The sequence below is a fragment of the Silurus aristotelis genome, assembly GCF_946808225.1.
Source record: "Silurus aristotelis genome assembly, chromosome: 18".
NCBI lineage: Eukaryota > Metazoa > Chordata > Actinopteri > Siluriformes > Siluridae > Silurus > Silurus aristotelis.
The window spans coordinates 12577059-12595466 of NC_139591.1; the positions used below are offsets into that span (position 1 = coordinate 12577059).

The 18408-nt window shown below is 39.1% G+C and overlaps 2 protein-coding genes across 3 annotated transcripts; both read right to left on the reverse strand.

Annotated features, from left to right (window-relative positions):
* Positions 1 to 442: 442 nt before the first annotated feature.
* Positions 443 to 12530, reverse strand: ddx55 (DEAD (Asp-Glu-Ala-Asp) box polypeptide 55). The gene is made up of 14 exons (XM_083567540.1): positions 12354 to 12530; positions 12214 to 12264; positions 12040 to 12126; positions 10137 to 10228; positions 9992 to 10054; positions 9754 to 9903; positions 9471 to 9660; positions 8987 to 9069; positions 8749 to 8880; positions 8452 to 8544; positions 4866 to 4980; positions 4530 to 4698; positions 3076 to 3368; positions 443 to 1353 (listed from the first exon to the last, which is right to left on the reverse strand). The coding sequence occupies exons 1-14, from the start codon at positions 12459 to 12461 to the stop codon at positions 1171 to 1173; spliced, it is 1809 nt and encodes a 602-aa protein (XP_083423666.1). The 5' UTR covers positions 12462 to 12530; the 3' UTR covers positions 443 to 1170.
* A 718-nt stretch (positions 12531 to 13248) lies between these two features.
* Positions 13249 to 17988, reverse strand: tmed2 (transmembrane p24 trafficking protein 2). 2 transcript variants are annotated; one of them, XM_083567677.1, is made up of 5 exons: positions 17607 to 17988; positions 17084 to 17276; positions 15619 to 15639; positions 15067 to 15174; positions 13249 to 14200 (listed from the first exon to the last, which is right to left on the reverse strand). In XM_083567677.1, exons 1-5 carry the CDS (start codon positions 17784 to 17786, stop codon positions 14076 to 14078), a joined length of 627 nt encoding a protein of 208 aa, XP_083423803.1. In that variant the 5' UTR covers positions 17787 to 17988; the 3' UTR covers positions 13249 to 14075. The 2 variants fall into 2 exon arrangements, with proteins under 2 accessions (XP_083423803.1, XP_083423804.1); XM_083567678.1 differs by lacking the exon at positions 15619 to 15639 and having other exon boundaries at positions 17607 to 17986.
* Positions 17989 to 18408: the final 420 nt, after the last annotated feature.

Sequence of the window (18408 nt, forward strand, 5' to 3'; positions counted from 1 at the left end):
AGTAGCCAAGTATGTCTCCAGACCTGAACCCTATTCAGCACCTGATGGGCATCCTCAAGCAGAAGGTGGAGAAGCACCATATGTATAACATCCAGCAGCTCGTGATGTCATTATGGAGGAGTGGAACAGGATCCCAGCAACAACCTGTGCAGCTCTGGTGAATGTCATGCCCAGGAGAATTAAGGCAGTGCTCACTTTTGAGATACTATGTGTGTGTGTGTATATATATATATATATATATATATATATATATATATATATATATATATATATATATATATATATATATATATATATATATATATATATATATATATATATATATAAATAAAAATGCCAAGCCAAACTGGCACATCTCTAAGAGGGTGATTATTGTTATGCTATTTATGTCTAAAAATATTTCTAGATGATTTAAAAATGATCGCCATCACTGTATCAAATCTATTAATAAGAAATTATTATTTGCATTTATTTTTTCACAAGACATTCTGCAAAAATGCATTCCTCCCCAAAAACACATTTCAGTTCACATTACAGAAAAGCCTCTGATTCAAATAATAATAATGTTTCAATACGACTATTACTTTTATATCAAACAATAAGAAATAAAATACTTAAGTTTTTTTTTTTTTTATTTGATTTCTGTGATACATACAATTATCTCACTATTGGATTCCTACAGGCTTTAACCTGACTTTTCCAGCCATATGTGCTTCTTCCCCACAAACTGCTACCACAAAGTAGGAGGCAGACATATGTGATGTCTATGAATGTGGTAGCATTACATTTTTCCTTTACTTGAACTAGAAAACTTATTTTATCATGACAATGGCCCTTTGCACAAAGTGAGCTCGATGAAAATAAGGTCTTTCACTCCAACCCATGCAAATAGGTTGGAGTGAAAGATCTTGAGTGACCTGCTATAGATCTCTGACCACAACCCTACACCTTCGGTATGAGTTACCTTCGGGATAAGGTGAATGCTAACTGCACCACAGGCCTCCTTACTTTACATCACTACCTGACTTCCTAACACCCATAAAATAGAAACTGACATAACAATAACAAATGTGTAGCCACAATGTTGTAGAAACTTTTGCCTGTGCTGATGCAGCACAGCGAGATCTCAGCAGAATAGAAATGTTCATAAACAGTCCAGGGCTGTGTTTTTCATTCGCTGTCTCCATCTGCACTGTCCTCATGAGATGGACCTGCTCGATTAGGCTTTGAATTTCTTTCTGCTTTAATTTGCTTATCAAAGTCATCTTCGCTAATTTTCCCCTTTTTCAGCTTCTTCAGTAGACGCGTGTCAGTCAAAAGCTCATCAATGTCCTCGTCATCCACGTCTGATCCCTGAGACGACAGAAAAAAGGCATCAAAACAAATCGGAAAAAGTTATGTATTCTATGTTAATCAATCAGTTCTGCTACAATCAATGCTAAACTTTCTAATGCTGCTAAATGATTAAATGACAGAAACAACAAGGGATGTGACACATATGAAAATAATAAATAACAGTCATGAAATGTGCAGCAAACTTAAAGTTGGTTTATAACAGGACCTCTCATTATTCCAAATAAACTCATACTTTTTTACCTGCAAAAAGTTGCAAATACAAAACAAGCTACTTTATGGTTTTTCTTCCATTATAGCAGTAACAAATCAGCATTGTGTTAACCCGCCTCTGTTTTTTCTTTCTTAAATTATAAAGCAGAGAAGCCCAAACTTTGACGTGACCTTTCAAGTCGTATACAGAAAAATGCCTTTGACACATACCTTTACAGATATAACAATTTTTCATTTAATTTTAAGCTGCAAAAAAAGTTAATTGATATGAAATGTACAGAATATAAGTGAAATGGACAGCCCAATTTGGAAAAACCAGTTTAAAGTCTCTCAATAGAGGTCACTGATATTACAAGCATATGGTTGTTCTCCTTAGTTTGAATAGCTGTATTAGGCTTTGAAATCTATTGTGCTATAAATGGGATTGTTTCTATGATTTCATTGTACTATAAGTAAAAAAAACTTTGACTTTTGACTCATTGAACTAGAAAACTTTGAAAATAAACTTGCAATTAGATACACAGAAAAATCTGTTCTTTTTCTTTCTTTCTCAGTACAGTGGATCCGGTTATGTCGCCGGCCTAGGGGACGCCAAAAAGCTTCGAGATAACCGATGATCGAGATAAACGAGAACCAATATGGCGGCAATATATTAACGTGCTTGAAATTTCTTTATTTACATGATGTGCATTATTAAATAAGAATGTGCATGCACGTGTTTTTGGAGGTTTTTTTTACACAACAGCGTTGCCGCGTTTTGTTTGATTGGTCATGCGGATCGAGATAACCTGTAATGCGGATAAGGAGGCGGAAGCCGAAGTAAAAGTTTATTGAGAAAACTCAGGAGATAATCCACCAGTACTTGTAGTGAAGCAGTAATATCCAGTGGTGCGCTCCGGGAGCGCGGTCCATGAATTTCTGTGAAAGCAGAGACAGTTCGTGTAAAGAATCCACGGATCCGCGCTATGGAAAGCGCAGCGCGGGGCAGCAACGGATAAACGTGGTGCAGACAGCATGAACATGGAAAACAGCAGGATCGGGGTAATCCGGGGTGCCGTTGAGAGAACGCAGAGTCCGAGAAGAAGGGTACGTAGCGGGATACGTATACGCGATTACACAGACCGCCATGAACCAACACATACGATCATGCACAAACAATAACGGACCGCGAGTGTGTGGAGGTGAGGGGCTTAACTAGGAGATGGGATGAGTGAGTGAATGAGAGTCAGGTGAGTGTGATCACGTTAAGTGGCAAATTTGCCCCCCCCTTGTGCTCGAGATATTAGGGTTCGGCGACATAAAAAAATCGACATAACCGATTTAAAAATGCTAAGACAAAGCAATAATTTGGCGGTTCCACTTCAAAAACGTTGACTTAATAGGGTTGGCGAGTTAACCGAGGTCGAGATAAGTGGGTTCGACTGTATACACAGTACACACAATTCAAGCATTAGCTGTTACAATTGAAATAATACGAGTACATTATTACAAAGTTTTGTCTAACACTACCTCATTCATCTTCCTTTTGGCAGCCACCTTCCTCTTCTTATCCTTCTTGGATTTCTGCTTAGACCAGGATTTGTTCTTAATGAAGTTCTTTTTATGACATGGTGCCTGCTTTTGCTTTTCATTTTGCTCCCGTAAGGATTTCTGCCTCTGTTTCTCTCGATTCTTGTCTTTGAAGCGGATTGAATCTGTGTCTGTGATCTCTTCAAAGTCGGGGAACGTCTTGCCTCTCAACTCGGGCATCTTAGGAAGGCGAAGTAAAGCAAAGCCTCGAGCTAAAGCGGCAAAATCCAGATCTGATAGATGCAAAGAGGAAATAGAGGCATTATATTATATATTATATATATATATATATATATATATATATATATATATATATATATATATATATATATATATATATATATATATATATTACACACACACACACACACACACACACACACACATACATATACTTCTGCAACAACTAATCGATAATAATCTACAATAAAATCCGCCATCAAAGAATGCTGATATCGAGTTGCTCAAATTACGGATTAGCGTGACGACAAGATAACAGTCACTTGTGAAACGGCGGCGAGTACCAAAGTCATCCAAGGCATTGGGGCATTTTATATTAAAGGCAACAAAGAAGACTAACCTACATGTTATGCAAAGCTGAGCTGTGTTGCATGAAAGTACCACAGTGATGCACAAGCACATGAAAAGAAAACACACTGGTGTCAGAGATAAAGGTGAAACATCAGCACGGTTAACAAAAACTGTATAATCCTCATCATGTGAAAATTGTGTAGTTTAATAAAGAGCTATTATGTAAACTGTTGGTTTGTAACTTCGGGACAGTCGCACTGGATCTGTTCTGTTGTGACCCGCGAGCATCAGGTTGCACAATCAGCTCGCTCGTGACATCGTGATGATTCAATTAAAACGGTGCAAACAAACACTAAATCTAAAAGCAGCAAATAACAACAGTAGTAAAACTATCACAATTTTAGTAATTGTTGTGGTTTTCGATGAATGATTATGCCTTTCTACACCAATGCAAATAAGTACACTTTTTAATCAAACCTTTTAACTTGCTGTGTTTTTCCCTTTCATTCTCTTTTTATAGCATTTGTCTACACAACAGTTGTCTACACTGTTACCGAACGTGATTTACGATAGATAGCACGATAGACCAAAAAACTTATAGGAAATTGTTTTTATGGAGTTTTATGTTGAAATAATAAATGTTGTTCATTATTCCTATCGTGCTATCCTTGAGCGACAGGGAAAACCAGCAAAAAAATTAAAACCGCGGTAAAGCGGGGGATTACTGTAACGTATAAATTTTTCTTAGGGTTTTTTTTCTCACCTTGTAGAGTATACAGTTAAATAAGAAAAAAAAAATAGAAGCATTTTTTATTAAGTGCAAATGTATAGATTTGCACTAAAAGCCATAAATTCGCACCAACCTTTGACCCGGAATATCAGGCTGCACTCGTGCTTTGCGTAAGCCTGGACGAATGAGACGAATGCCTTCATTCCTCTCTCAAATACGGCCCTGTCTCTTAGAGCCAGAGACTTCATTTTGGGCAGCACATCCACTACGTCCTTCACAGGGGGGTATAGCTGGAGAGGACACTGTAGGACACAAGCTATTTATACTTTCAATTCAGCTCTGAATTCTATACAATTAATAATAAGTGGTCAAAAAAGCATTATAGCATAAATGTTTCTGAGAAACCAAGCACACACTTCAATCAGACAAGAAGATTATATGGTGTAAATAAGGTTTCCTCGATACTTACTTTTTGATTGATAGACAGAAAATTTACATATGACTCCTCCATTGGCAGGAGAAAGACAAGTGCATTGCCTCGGTTCCCAATACGAGCAGTTCGGCCACATCGATGCACAAAAGAACTAAGAGAGAGAGAAAAAAGCAGATATATAGGGACTTTATTATGGTATAGTTAACTAGTTTCAAAGTTTTGTGCACATCTGACCATAAGATTCACATGTGCTTTTTGAACATCCCATTTTACAATTATTCCCCATTTACTGTTATAATAACCGCCACTCTTTTGGGAAGATGATCTACTAAATTTTGGAGTGTGCGTGTGCAGATTTGTGCTCATTTAGCCACAAGGGCGTAGTAAAGTCTATAACAGGTCACATGAGATTTTGCACTCCAACCATGTAATTCACATGTTAATGGAGCTGGCTTTGTGCACAGAGGCATCATCATGGAACACATTTGGGTCTCCTAATTCAAGAAGTGCACCTCCATCTTTGTGCTAACAGTCAGGGAGGAACCACATATGGCTGGAAAAGTCTGGTGTCCCAAAACTTTTGATACACTGTATCTAACTAGCGTGGAAATTTGCTCAACTGCCTTTTTTTTTTGAGACTTACATCTGGAGGAGAAAAAAGCTGAGAGCCATTCTCTTAAAATACACTATACCTAACTGTGAAGCGCCACCCGGCTAGACGGGCTAACTGCGTTTCGTGTCGACAGAAACGCAGCTCTGTGCGGTAAGATTCGCGGTGGGGGAGTGTGTGTTTATATCAACACGGAATGGTGCAAGAACTCTGTGTTTGTCTTACGCTTTTGCTCATCGCTAGTGGAGTTCGTGACTGTAAGATAAAGGCCAATTTATTTACCAGCACTGTGTGAACTCTATGGCGCCATTAGGGACGTGCAGAATGCTCACCCCGACGGATTGTTTATTATCACCAGATACTTCAACCATGCGAATCTCAGGACTGTGCTCCCTAAACTCCATCAGCATGTGGACTTTGCAACGAGAGGGGTGAACACGCTTGATCACAAACATTTCATGCGTGTATCGTGCGGAGCCCCGCCCCATTCTCGGCTACTCAAACCACATCTCCGTTATGCTAATTCCAGCATACAGACCGCTCGTCAGACGCTCTAAACCAGTTTTGAAACAGGTGAAAACCTGGCCAGCAGGAGCCACCTCTGCTTTTCAAGACTGTTTTGAGCGCACTGACTGGGACATGTTTAGGGAGGCTGCAACCAATGGCGATTTCATCAACTTGGAGGAGTACACATCATCAGTGACCAGCTACATCAGCAAGTGCATTGATGACGTGACCATCTCCAAGACCATCACTACACGCTCGAACCAGAAGCTGTGGATGACCGCAAAAGTGCATGCGCCGCTAAAACAAAGTGACATTGCCTTTAGAGCAGGGGACAAGACAGCCTTAAGAACAGCAAGGGCCAAACTGTCCCATGCCATCAGAGAGGCGAAGCGCGCACACGCCAAGAGAACCCACGACCACTTCCAGGACAGCGGAGACACTCGGCACATGTGACAGGGCATCCAGACAATCACGAACTACAAGACAGGGCCTGCTTGTGACGCCTCCCTCCCAGATTCACTGCACGACTTCTGAGCCCAGTTTAAGGTACAGAACAACGTGGACATCTTCAACATCTCCCAACACTGAGCGGCCATTCCTCACTGATCATCATAGGATCCTCAGTGGAGATCGTCAAGAGCACCAAATTCCTTTTTGTTCATCTGGCAGATAACCTCACCTGGTCACTTAAAACCAGCTCCATCACCAAGAAAGCCCAGCAGCATCTTAACTTCCTGGGAAGGCTGAGGAAAGCTCATCTGCCTCCCCCCATCCTGACCATGTTCTACAGAGGGACCATTGAGAGCATCCTGAGCAGCTGCATCGCTGCCTGGTTTGAGAACTGCACCTTCTCGGATCGCAAGACCCTTCAGAGGATTGTGAGGACAGCTAAGAAGATCCTCAAAGTCTCCCACTATCACGAACATTTACACAACACGCTGTATCCGCAAAACCAACAGAATTGTGGACGATCCCACACACCCCTTTCACACAAACACTCTTCACCCTCCTGCCATCAGGAAAGCATTTCCTAAGCATTCGGGCCGTCACATCCAGACTGTGCAACAGCTTTTTCCCACAAGCCATCAGGCTCCTCAACACACAGAACAAAACTGCAACACACACACACACACACACACACACACACACACACACACTTACTCAACGGAGTGTTACTGAACTGTACAACCTGAACTCAACACACACTCATTACTCATCTCAATCCATTCCACCACCATTTATTTATTATTTATACTTAACCATATTATATCGTTTACATGCTGTTTTTTGCACCTCTCGACTGCTGCTACCGCTGTTTTTTGCACTGCATTGTGTTTGTTTACATATACTCTTGTTTATAGTCTTTATAGTCCTCTTTGCACAGTACTGTATATTCAGAGAATACAGTAGGTTTACTGGTCGGCACTATCTTGTTATGTGTATTGTCCCACACTGTCTTGTGTGTCTGCACTAGATGAACTTCATGTAGCTTTATGTTGTGTGTTGTAGCTCTATGTTGTTTACTGTAGCACCAGGGTTCTGGAGGAATGTTGTCTCATTTTTACTGTTTATTGTGTACCACTGTGTATAGTAAAAATGACAATAAAAGCACCTTGACTTGACTCTTGACTTGAAAGTGTAAAAACTCAAACTATTAAAATCACTATAAAAAAAATAAATAAATAAAAAATAATAAAGATTTGTCTTTGGTCACTGGATAGGTTGAACATGCTTATCAAACATACAGTACCCTTTACTAATATTGGCACACAAATATAAGCCACATTTATTTAACAACAATCTTTTATTTTGATAAAACTGCATTGCATTTGGGAGAGTGGTGGCTCCAGCGGTTAAGGCGCTGGGTTGCCGATCGGAAGGTCGGGGGTTCGAGCCCCGGTATCGCCAAGCTGCCATTCTTGGGCCCTTGAGCAAGGCCCTTAACCCTCTATGCTCCAGGGGTCCCTTACGAGGGAAATATCAAGGTCCGTGACGTTGGGCCGCCTTCCAGTGGGCTCACCACCTGCAGGAGGGACGGTAAGGGACGGTGCTGTGAGGATTGGGCAGCAGTCGAAGGCGGGGGCCTGCTTAGACTGCTGCCCCCGCGACCCGAATTACGGATAAGCGGGAGAAAATGGATGGATGGATGGATGGATGGATGCATTGCATTTGTTTGAGCAAAGTAATTTTGTTCATTTTTTTTTCAAAACAATCAAGACAAACTTTTACAGCCTACTTGGCTCATACTTGGTGGTAGCTCAGTGGATAAGGCATTGGACTTTAGATTTTAAAGTCACAGATTCACATCCCACCACCACCAAGCTGCCACTGCTGAGCAAGGCCCTAAAACCCTCCCCTGCTTAGTGGTAAGTCGCTCTGGATAAGGGCGTCTGCCAAATGCTATAAATGTAAATGTAATGTAAATCCAAGGGTGCCAAAAATTAGTAGAGGGTATTGCATGGGTGCAGTCTATTAAATTTGCAACACGACTATTTGTGTTCTTACCTTGCACTGCTTGGAGGATCATACTGTAGCACCCAGTTCACATCGGGGATGTCGATGCCTCTTGCCATCACGTCAGTACACACGAGTATCCCACTGCAAATTAGAAACATCTTAGTGAAGCTGCAAAGAATCATTTATCTGATGGATTATAATAGGAAGTCAAAAAGTCCTGTTATAAATTGTGAAAATATTTATATTGGCCAAAGATAAGATACATATTGCACATTCAGTCAAGATAAATTTCTACAGCGTACTTGACTCATATTTACTGAGTTACAGTAAAACTAGGCCTGCTACCTTTTTAATTCCCGATACTCGGAGAAGATCTTGTTCCGCTTGTCCTTCATCTTGCCATGGATACAAAGGATGGTCACGTTCTTAATAAAGACCTCCAGTGCTCTGCCGAAATACTCCACGCAAGCACAGGTACTGTGGGATAAATGAGAAAAAAGACGGTGAGGGAGCTTTGCAGTCAAAAATGTGAGAGAAAGGACTTGGGTGTGCGGGTGTGCGCATAAACGCTTTCAACAAACACCTGAAGAAAACAAGCTGCTTCCCATGTTTGTGTTGTCTCAGGAAAGCCACCAGGGTGTTGAACTTGTCTCCGGTTCTACAGATCTGTCCGAATAAAAAACATAAAATGTAATGACAAATCAAAAACAAAGACAAAACTACTTTGAAATTATACGACAAATAACCAAGGTGAAATCCTTTAAAACTAGCAGCTGGAAATGTGTAAAAAATAATAATGAAAATTAGTTAAATTATTAATTAAATGTGTTGGTTCTGCTATCAAGAAGTTAATGAAGGCTGCACATCATGCTATTTATTGTAAATAGGCCACTTATGCACTTCTGGTTAGATGCTAGATGCATTTTATTGACTCTGTTTATGTAACTTGCACAATAGAAGTTAAATCTAATCTACTTTTAAAATCCAAACACTTTTGCACACATCTGTAATCTTTCTTTGTTTTCTTATATACAGAGTAGACATTCTCCTGGTATAAATCTGCTTACTGTGTAGTAATTACTAAGTCTTGATGGTGTCTTCTGCACAATAGTATTTGCTGCTCCTTTCTCCTTCACAGTGATGCGGACCGGGTTACGGAGGCCGGCCCTCACCAGCTTCTCCAGCTCCTGAGTCTGCGTTGCGGAGAAAAGGCCTGTACGCCTCTGCTTGGGCAAATAACCCAATATAGTGTTCAGGCTGAAACAGGGCAAGATGTATTGTTAACCAAGATGGACTAAACTGTGCTGCTTTTTTCACACCTAGACAATACATTTTAGTTTTAAACGGCACCTTGCTTCAAAGCCCATATCCAGCAGTCTGTCAGCTTCATCAAGAACAAGCACATCCAAAGACTTTACACTGCTGGCCAAGTCAAGGCCATCAGCTTTCCTCCTGAACATGTCCTCCAGCCGCCCGGGGGTTCCGATTACAATGTTCGCACTGCGGTTAAAATATCTCAGTTTAGACTTAAACTCATTTCCAATCTAAACACACACACACAAAAAAAGTTACTGGTCTGAGCACTCACCCATTAGCCTTAAACTTTTCAACATCTTCAATGGGGTTGCTTCCACCAATTAAAAGTATCTGCCTGAAATAGTTGGCATTGAACATGAATTTTTTTGGTTTCTATTCGAAATGTTAATATATCCCTTTATTTCTATGAAACAGACCTGAACTGAGGACATTCCTCAAGAAATTGGCCCACAACTTCACTGATCTGAATTGCCAACTCTCGGGTCGGTGTGATGATCAATGCGCCAACCTGCAAAACAGGTAATGACTTTATTCATAGGAGTATGAAGAAAAAAAATCAGAGCTTGAATCAGGAACATTGAAGAGAAAAAAAGCAAACTGGCTCCCATGCACATGCACTCAATCCTAGAGGCAGTTTAACAAACAATTTGCCAGCTGGTATACTTGCGATATCAGTGTTTATATATATATATATATATATATATATATATATATATATATATATATATATATATATATATATATATATATATATATTTATTTATTATACATACTTTTATTCAGCTACTGTCACGGAAATCCCTAAAAGATTCTCATAGTGCAAAAGATATCGGAGGTTTCCAGGTTAAACTTTATAAAAAAAAGAAATAAAGCTAAGACCTTTTGTTACAGAAGTACACAGGTTTTTTACTGACAAAAGACATGACCATCTGTAACCCCGTGCACAAGCAAAACCTGGATGTTTAAAATAAGAATAAATCACCCATCATTGTGCACCTATGCAAAGAGTGCAATTATTTAAATAATAATCAAATACTTTGCTTTCGAAAGTATTCTCTCTCAAACAGAGTTTTAGACTGATGGTATTCTTAGTCATTCTAATGGACCGGCATTAGAATGCATTTATTGCTGGAGACTAATGTAAATGTACTCGTAATCAATGTATTTTTAAACACACTGTTTTTATTGGTTAACATGACAAAAGATAAAAATCTCATCCTATCCACAAGTGGTATCTGTGTTTCACTTCCCCTGTCCCCGTGCGCCAACATCACTTCAACTCTGATTATTTGTATTCGAGTTTTTGAGCTGGGAAAGCAGAAAATGTACAAGACTTGGAGTATTTCGTGTGTGTGTGTACAGTACTGTGCAAAGGTTTTCTGTACAGTAAGAACTCTAACAAATAAGAGAGCTAATTGTTTATTTTTTATTAAAAAAGGAAAGTAAATGAACTGAAGAAATATTTGATGTGGCCACCCCTGCCTCTAAAACAGCATTACATTTCTAGGTACTGTTGCACAGTTTTTAAGGAGAAATCAGCAGGTTGGTTGTTCCAAACATAATGGAGAACTAACCAATGATCTTCTGTGGATGTAGGCTATTTCAAATTTTTCTGTGTTTTTTCATGTAATCCCAGACAGACTTGAGGATTTGGAAATCAGGGCTCTGTAGGGCCAAAACTACTTCCAGGACTCCTTGTTTTTCTTTTAACTGCAATTCTTCTAAGACCACCAGTTTTGCCCAGACTACATAAAGTAAATGGGAGTATACGGTTCCCACTGATTTCCACAAATTCTTTGCTGATGGCACTGCTCTGCTGGACATCTTGGTCCACAACAGAGCCTTTTTTATTTTTGAACAGCACACGTTGAAAGGACGATCTGATTTAAAAACTTTGCCTATAACTGCCTTGTGTCTTGCTGTGCTCAGTCTTGTCATAATCTATAACCTGTGACATGAAAGTGTTTTTCACACAGTGACCTTAATAGGAGCGTTTGGCTGGTCTTCACCCAGTTTCATGCCTCCTACACAGCTGTTTCTATTTCAGTAAGTGACTGATGTTTTAGCCTACATATGAACTTGATTATTATTGATCATTAGCACCTGCCTGGTATAATTGGTTAATCATACACCTGATTACGATCCTACAAATTCCCCGACTTTGTGAAATTGTACAAAAGAAAGAATTGAAGTGTGTTTACACCAAATATTGATTTGATTCGGATTTCTCTTCTCCTCAGGTCCCTTTTTTTTTTTTTTTTTTTTTTACAGCTGCCTAAAACTTTTGTATGTGTGTATTTTTCAGATTTTCTCACTTACCTGCATTTTCTTCAGCTTCTCCTCGCGCTTAATGAGGATTTCCAGCAGAGGAATGACAAAAGCGAGAGTCTTCCCACTGCCTGTAACCTGCAGCAGACATTTTAGGCATGTTGACACTTAATATTGTTAATCCAGTTATTATAAACATTTAATAACAGACTTGAAAACACTTACTGCTTCGGCTGCGACATCTTTATTGCTCATGAAAAGAGGGATGCATGCTGACTAAAGAAAAAAAAAATAAACCAGCATGTTAGAACGTCTGAATAAGAAGCTAACTAGTTAGATATAAGTTAAAGCTATGTTGAAAGTACCTGGACCGGAGTCATATAAATAAATCCCAGCTTCTTCAGAGTCAGCAATATGCTGTCGTGAAGTTTAACTGGTAGGTTCTCCCATGTTCCATCACATATTTTCTCCATTATTCTCCTTTTCGGTTTTACACTAAAACAATCCCATGCTTTGCTATCGGTGCAACAGAATAAAAGATCCGGGTTGGAACAAAAATATACTTACTGCGTTCCACTTGGGATCATTAAAACAGTACAGAACAGTATATTCAATAAATGTTTTTATTATCTTGTAATGGCAAACATCTATAGTTGTAGTAAGTATTTAAAAAATTAGATTTTACAATTAAATTGCGAGGTTTCTTACAAGTGTGTTTTGCATTAGTTTATGTAAATTTCTAGATGCACACGTGTCATTATTAACATGATTGAAAAAAATCGTTTTGATGGTGTTATAAATGTGTGTACTTCCTAAAGACATTTGCAGATGTTTTTGAAATATACTGCTTAACTAAGAAAATAACGTGCGGTATATTTGAAAATGCATTTTTATACTATTTTTGTCAGCATATAAATATAATGTAAACCAACAATAATTAATCATCTTGAAAACTACTTCTGGGATATCTGTCCAGTTACAGATGTGATCTGAGTCAAGTCAAGAGCGTGCATATTTCCATGAATTCAGGTTTGATTTATAATATAAACGAATATGTGGACCACAATCATGTTTATAAACAAAATCCAAAAAATGATGTTAAGTATCTTGTTTTAATGGAAATGTTCATGCTGTAACACTTGTTTAAATGTAATGAGTTGTGATTGTCATGGTGTTGCTGGAGGTATTACCTCGAAGGACCTAGAAGGACCACACTGTCAAGTCTCCAAGGTCACAGCATAATAACCGCAAGTCCAAGAGTTTTTTCAAAGAACATGTTTTATTGAATCAAATTCATCTTTGATTCACTGGAACATTCTACTTTACAATATTGTACATTTTTACCATCAATTCTGCAGTAGTCATGGCCAATATCCTTTCTGTGTAGCAAATGTTCAAGAATTAAATGTCCATACAGACATGTAACAGTAAAAAAGTACATAAATTACTCCCTTCCCCAGAAAACAAACAAAAAAAAAACCTTGGAAATTATATTTAAACATTTGAAGATACAGTAAAGCCAATTTAATACGTAAACAGTCTTATTCTATAGTTTAGCAAATACACGTTCATTATGTGCCGTACAAGTTAAAGAAGCCTACAAAGGGTGTGCGTCAAAAGTCAGACCACTCGATTTCATTTCAAGTTAACAATCAAATCATTGCAAACATTATACAATACCGTGAAATTTACACCATGCGACGCATGTAGCATTCTCTAAGCAACAGCCAATTATACCCTCTTTATGTCACTGTTTGTTTATGATGCAGATTAAACTAGAAAAGCAGCAAAAAGTCAGAAAGTTCCACAAAATAAAACAGCAAAAAAATAAAAAACTAGGGTTTAAAACTAAATTAAAAGTGAACGCCAAAAGATTTGCCTGAAAGACCACAGCTCCCCAAAACAAAATCTAAAGAAACACAGAAGTAAAGAATGAAAAGACTGAAAACTGAATGACTGACAAGAAGTACTCTTCAGAAAGTTGCTGGGGCAGGAGAGCCAATCCTTGGAGGAGCGAATGACTGTCTCGAGAGTACAGAGAAAACGTGTGTGTGTTTTTGAATTATTATTTTCGTTTTTTTTTTTTTTTACACGACTCGCCGTACTTCGAAAAATCTCTTCAGGTAATAAATCTGTCCCAGAGTCATGGCAACCAGCACCAGGGCTTCAAAGAATGACCACAGCACCACTCGGCTGTTGGTGTTGTCATTAACTGTGGGGGGGGGGAAAAAACAAGAGTTGGTGGTATTAATATTGACTTTTTATAAAACAAGTAACAAATGTTTACCTATACAGTACAATGCATTACAGTGGAACCTCGGAGCTCGCGGCCTCAGTGCTCGCGACCTCGCATGCTCTCGACTTTCATTCCGACTCTCATTCAGATCGGCTCGTGAGCAACCGCGAGCTGCTCAAAACGCTAGTTTTAACATTTCTAATTAAGGTTTAGTGTTATGGAGTGAAAAAGTGTTAGTTACTCATTTAAATCGATTTCGTATAGTGTTCTTTGGGTTTTTACTGGGTTTGAAGGGGCGTATCCAAAGGTCGCGAAAATTTGGAACTTGCGTCGGGTCTTGGTCCCTAACCCTCGAGAGCTCCGAGGTTCCACTGTATTGTATTCTCTCCCCAGTTTGATCACATGTCAATTCCCACCCACCACCGTAAAACAATCAGGCAGAGTAAAGGTAAACACATACTTCCTCTGAAATGCATGAAACCAGCAACGGCTTCTTTTTAACCTGCTGCTCATGATGCGTCACATAATCTGAACAAAGTGCTTTATGCCTGCTTCCACATACAAGAGCTTTCAGATACAGATGCAGAGAGAGAGAGAGAGAGAGCGAGAGAGAGAGCGAGAGCAGACCATTTTGTGCTCTTGGCTCCTAATGACATACATTTTTCTACTTGCTGTCTGAATGAACGCCGTGTGCTTTGCCATATAGCTGCCAGAAGTGAGTAAAGCCTTTACACAACTCGGATGCTTGTAGGTCCCCCCCCCAAATGACATCATTATGTAAAAACTAGAATTGAACGTATGAACCCGCTCATGTGTACGTTAATACGCTCATGCGTACGTACCTGCTCTGTGTATTCTTTCCCGGACCTCCATGTACTCCTGCTCATGCTTGACAGCTGTCATGGCGACGGCCAATTCGTTGATCATCTCTTCCAGTTTGTTCTGGTGAGCTGCAGGCGGTGGAGAAAGAGAAGTTATATATATATATATAAAAAGCATTGAAGAATTGAATGGTTGTATTTTACTACTGCCTGCTTTTCTAAATCCCCAGCCCAACTCCATGTGACAAGACATGCAAAGGGCAGAAGTTCCAAGCAAAAATGCTTTTGTTCATTCTGCAGTCAGAATATACAAAAAAAAAAAAAAACACACAACATGCTCAAAATTTTACGTTGGATTGAAATGAATTTTTGAAATCAATCAATATAAGCACTAAATAACCAGTAGTAACGTTCTACCCTTTTCCTAATCTAATTAAAAGCACAATGCAACAAGCAACGGGTGCTTTAATCAGCAGATAAAAACCAAACCAGGGCACAGGTTAGAGTTAAAGCAGCACGTTTAATAGATTAAGATGTGTTATAGTGATTATTGTTTATGCTGCCTGTGCCTACCATCCCAGCTGTCACCACCGCCTGAGAAGACGAGCAAGTCAACAGCAAAGGCCAAAGAAAAACATACATACATTTTATACAGTGGACATATGAAGTCAAAGACATATTTATAATAGAAATATGAGTGCATTCTTATTACATTATAATGCGTTTATAGGCTGATTTGTGCCAGCAATGATGCATTCGAATTCACAAAATGTTACAACAGCAATTCTGAAGAAAGCCACTGTGTATAGTGTGTTCGGAGACCGGTCTGGATAGTTTTTCCCTTCAGCAAATACATTCTACCAGAGGGCTTAATAAGAAATCTTAGTACAAACTGAAATTTGATGATTATAATTGCTATAAACTAAACCTTCAGCCCAGGGCCTTAATGTTTAAACGATTACAAGCTGTGTGCATAATGCCACATAAAGACATTATAAAGTGTTATAAAAAGTATTCATGGGTCATTACACATATGGTCTTTGTAGAAACGGTTAATGAAAGTGTTCAGAATTTCGGAAGAAAAAAAAAAGACTGCAATGTAAATAAACTGATGACCTCTGCAGCCATTACACACCTGTGACATTTCACATACCGTAACTCACAGAGCGTCTGCGTGGTTATTAAGCTTGGCTTTTCACAGTGTGTATTCAACAGTCTTCAGTCTCCTGCCTGAATTCTGACAGTACTGTATGATAAGGTGTTGTTCATGTCATATGTAATTAATCATTATTCTGCTCATGTCATCAAGCCGCACAATCCAGTATGGCGCAGAAAACAAGCTCCGAAAAACGGGACATTTTTAAGTGTATTCTGGAGGTAATGAGGGCCATAAGGAATTCCTGTCTATTCAAAATCTGACTTACATCCACCATCAGCACTGCTGTTTATGTAGCTGCGCTGTTGTCCTTTAGCCTACTACTTACCCCATCCCGCTGCTGGCTTTTAGAGAAGAGTCACAGCATTTTGACTAAAACGGGCCATTACAAAAACAATGATTTAGTCAGGAGTTGAGAGGGTTGGGCTTCCAAAATAATCTAACATGCTCACTCTGGTGCCACTGCAACATTTTCAATTAGAAATTATGTACGCTGCTATGATGCTCATCTGATTATCAATTCTACCACGGGATTGCTATAAATATATGACTGTAGCTACTAATACAAATATACACAGAAACAGAAACCCTTAGGTCTTTATTTAATACTTCTGGAATCAATCAGATTGATGACAGACAGAGACTTGTTTGGGATTGTGCCATAAGGTCGAGAAAGTATTTATCTTAAAAACCTGGTGAACAGCAGGAAACATTGTTAAATCCACAAAACTCAGGATACTCCTACGAATAAACACGTGATGGTAGAATTATTTTAGATTTTTAGATCAGGAGCAGGTAGGTGTCTGATCAGTTTACCTGAAAGAGAAAGTTCCTGCAGCCATTAACGTTAAGTAAAGTAAAACATGTGCCATATAACATTACCCTCTGTCTCCATGTCCTGGCCTTTGGGAGCTTCACCGATGTCAATGGAGAACATGACAATTTTGGGAGTCATGGTGGACATCTTGTTGCTGAAGCAAAACTTATACGTGCCATCCATATGTGCAGCCACAGAGTACTTCCCACTGGATTCCCGATCTCCTTTATAAATCTGCTTTCCGTCTGGTCCAGTTATCTGCAGGAGACACGCATTGGTCATCACTGATTACCAGCTCACTGACAAGTGCATGAGAAGGATCACATCACATATCTAGTACTGAAACTGGGGTGCTGGCTGCATCCGTATTAGACGTGTATTTCCCTTTATAAACCCGTTACAGTCCTGATTCACTCAGATCCGGGGGACTACAGCTGACACAGGAAGCCATTTAAGACTCTTTATTTCTACCTGATTAGCCAGAGACATATGTTAGCCTTCGCTTCCATCGCTGACAAGAAGCACGTCATCATACAACTTCCCACGAAAAGATTTTTGTTAATGCCTTATTTGCTTCTAACTTCTCACCTCAACGTCGATGTCCAGAAATCCTCCTTCGGCTACCTCGAACATGAGGCTCATCTTGGTGCCCGAGTTGACTCGCTCGTAGAAGCACTCTTCCGCGTGAGCGTCTATGCTAACGAAGTAGCCGCTCGCTGTAGCGCACAAAAGCCCGAGCAGGACGGCGAGCTCCGGAAACGTGAACATTCTCGCTTGGTACTTGTGTTATTACGCGCTAATGAATCCACCAGCAGCAGCACCATTAAGAGCCTGTGGGTGAAATTTTACACAGACTGTGTTTCCATCAGCAGAGCGAATGGAGTCGAGGTTATTTTTAAGTTGAACACGGAGCTTCGCTGGTACTGCCACGTAAAGCTTATGACGGGTCGCGCTGAGGTCCAAACCAGACGGAGCGAAACGCGAAAGCAAAAAAAACATACATTTATATATATATATATATATATATATATATATATATATATATACATATATATATATATATATATATATATATATATATATATATATATATATATATATATATATATATATATATATATATATATATATATATAACCGAAAATTGTACAACTAATAACAAACAGTGTATTTGTGGAATTAACAGTAATAAAACCATGACAAGCCATTCAGATTATCTCTTTATTTAAGTTTTTGTTTTTCAAAAATGTATTTATGTGTAGACTTACACTATACGCGTTGTCTAGTAGAATAGTAAAAAACTGAACTTGTGCTTGTAATGATACAGTAATGTAGAGGTTTCCAATCCAGAAGAAACCCCAGTTCTGCTTATCTCAGCATTTCCCAGACT

Excerpts from the sequence above, each read along its gene's own strand:
- tmed2 (XM_083567677.1), bottom strand. The coding sequence starts at position 17,786 with ATGTTCACGTTTCCGGAGCTCGCCGTCCTGCTCGGGCTTTTGTGCGCT. Across the intron at positions 17,277-17,606 it reads TTCTGGACATCGACGTTGAG|ATAACTGGACCAGACGGAAA; the intron begins GTGAGAAGTTAG and ends TGTCTCCTGCAG. Across the intron at positions 15,175-15,618 it reads CGGTGGTGACAGCTGGGATG|CTCACCAGAACAAACTGGAA; the intron begins GTAGGCACAGGC and ends CACCGCCTGCAG.
- ddx55 (XM_083567540.1), bottom strand. The coding sequence starts at position 12,461 with ATGGAGAAAATATGTGATGGAACATGGGAGAACCTACCAGTTAAACTT. Across the intron at positions 9,070-9,470 it reads GACTTAGTAATTACTACACA|ATCTGTAGAACCGGAGACAA; the intron begins GTAAGCAGATTT and ends TTATTCGGACAG. Across the intron at positions 4,981-8,451 it reads GATCCTCCAAGCAGTGCAAG|TTCTTTTGTGCATCGATGTG; the intron begins GTAAGAACACAA and ends TCTCTCTCTTAG.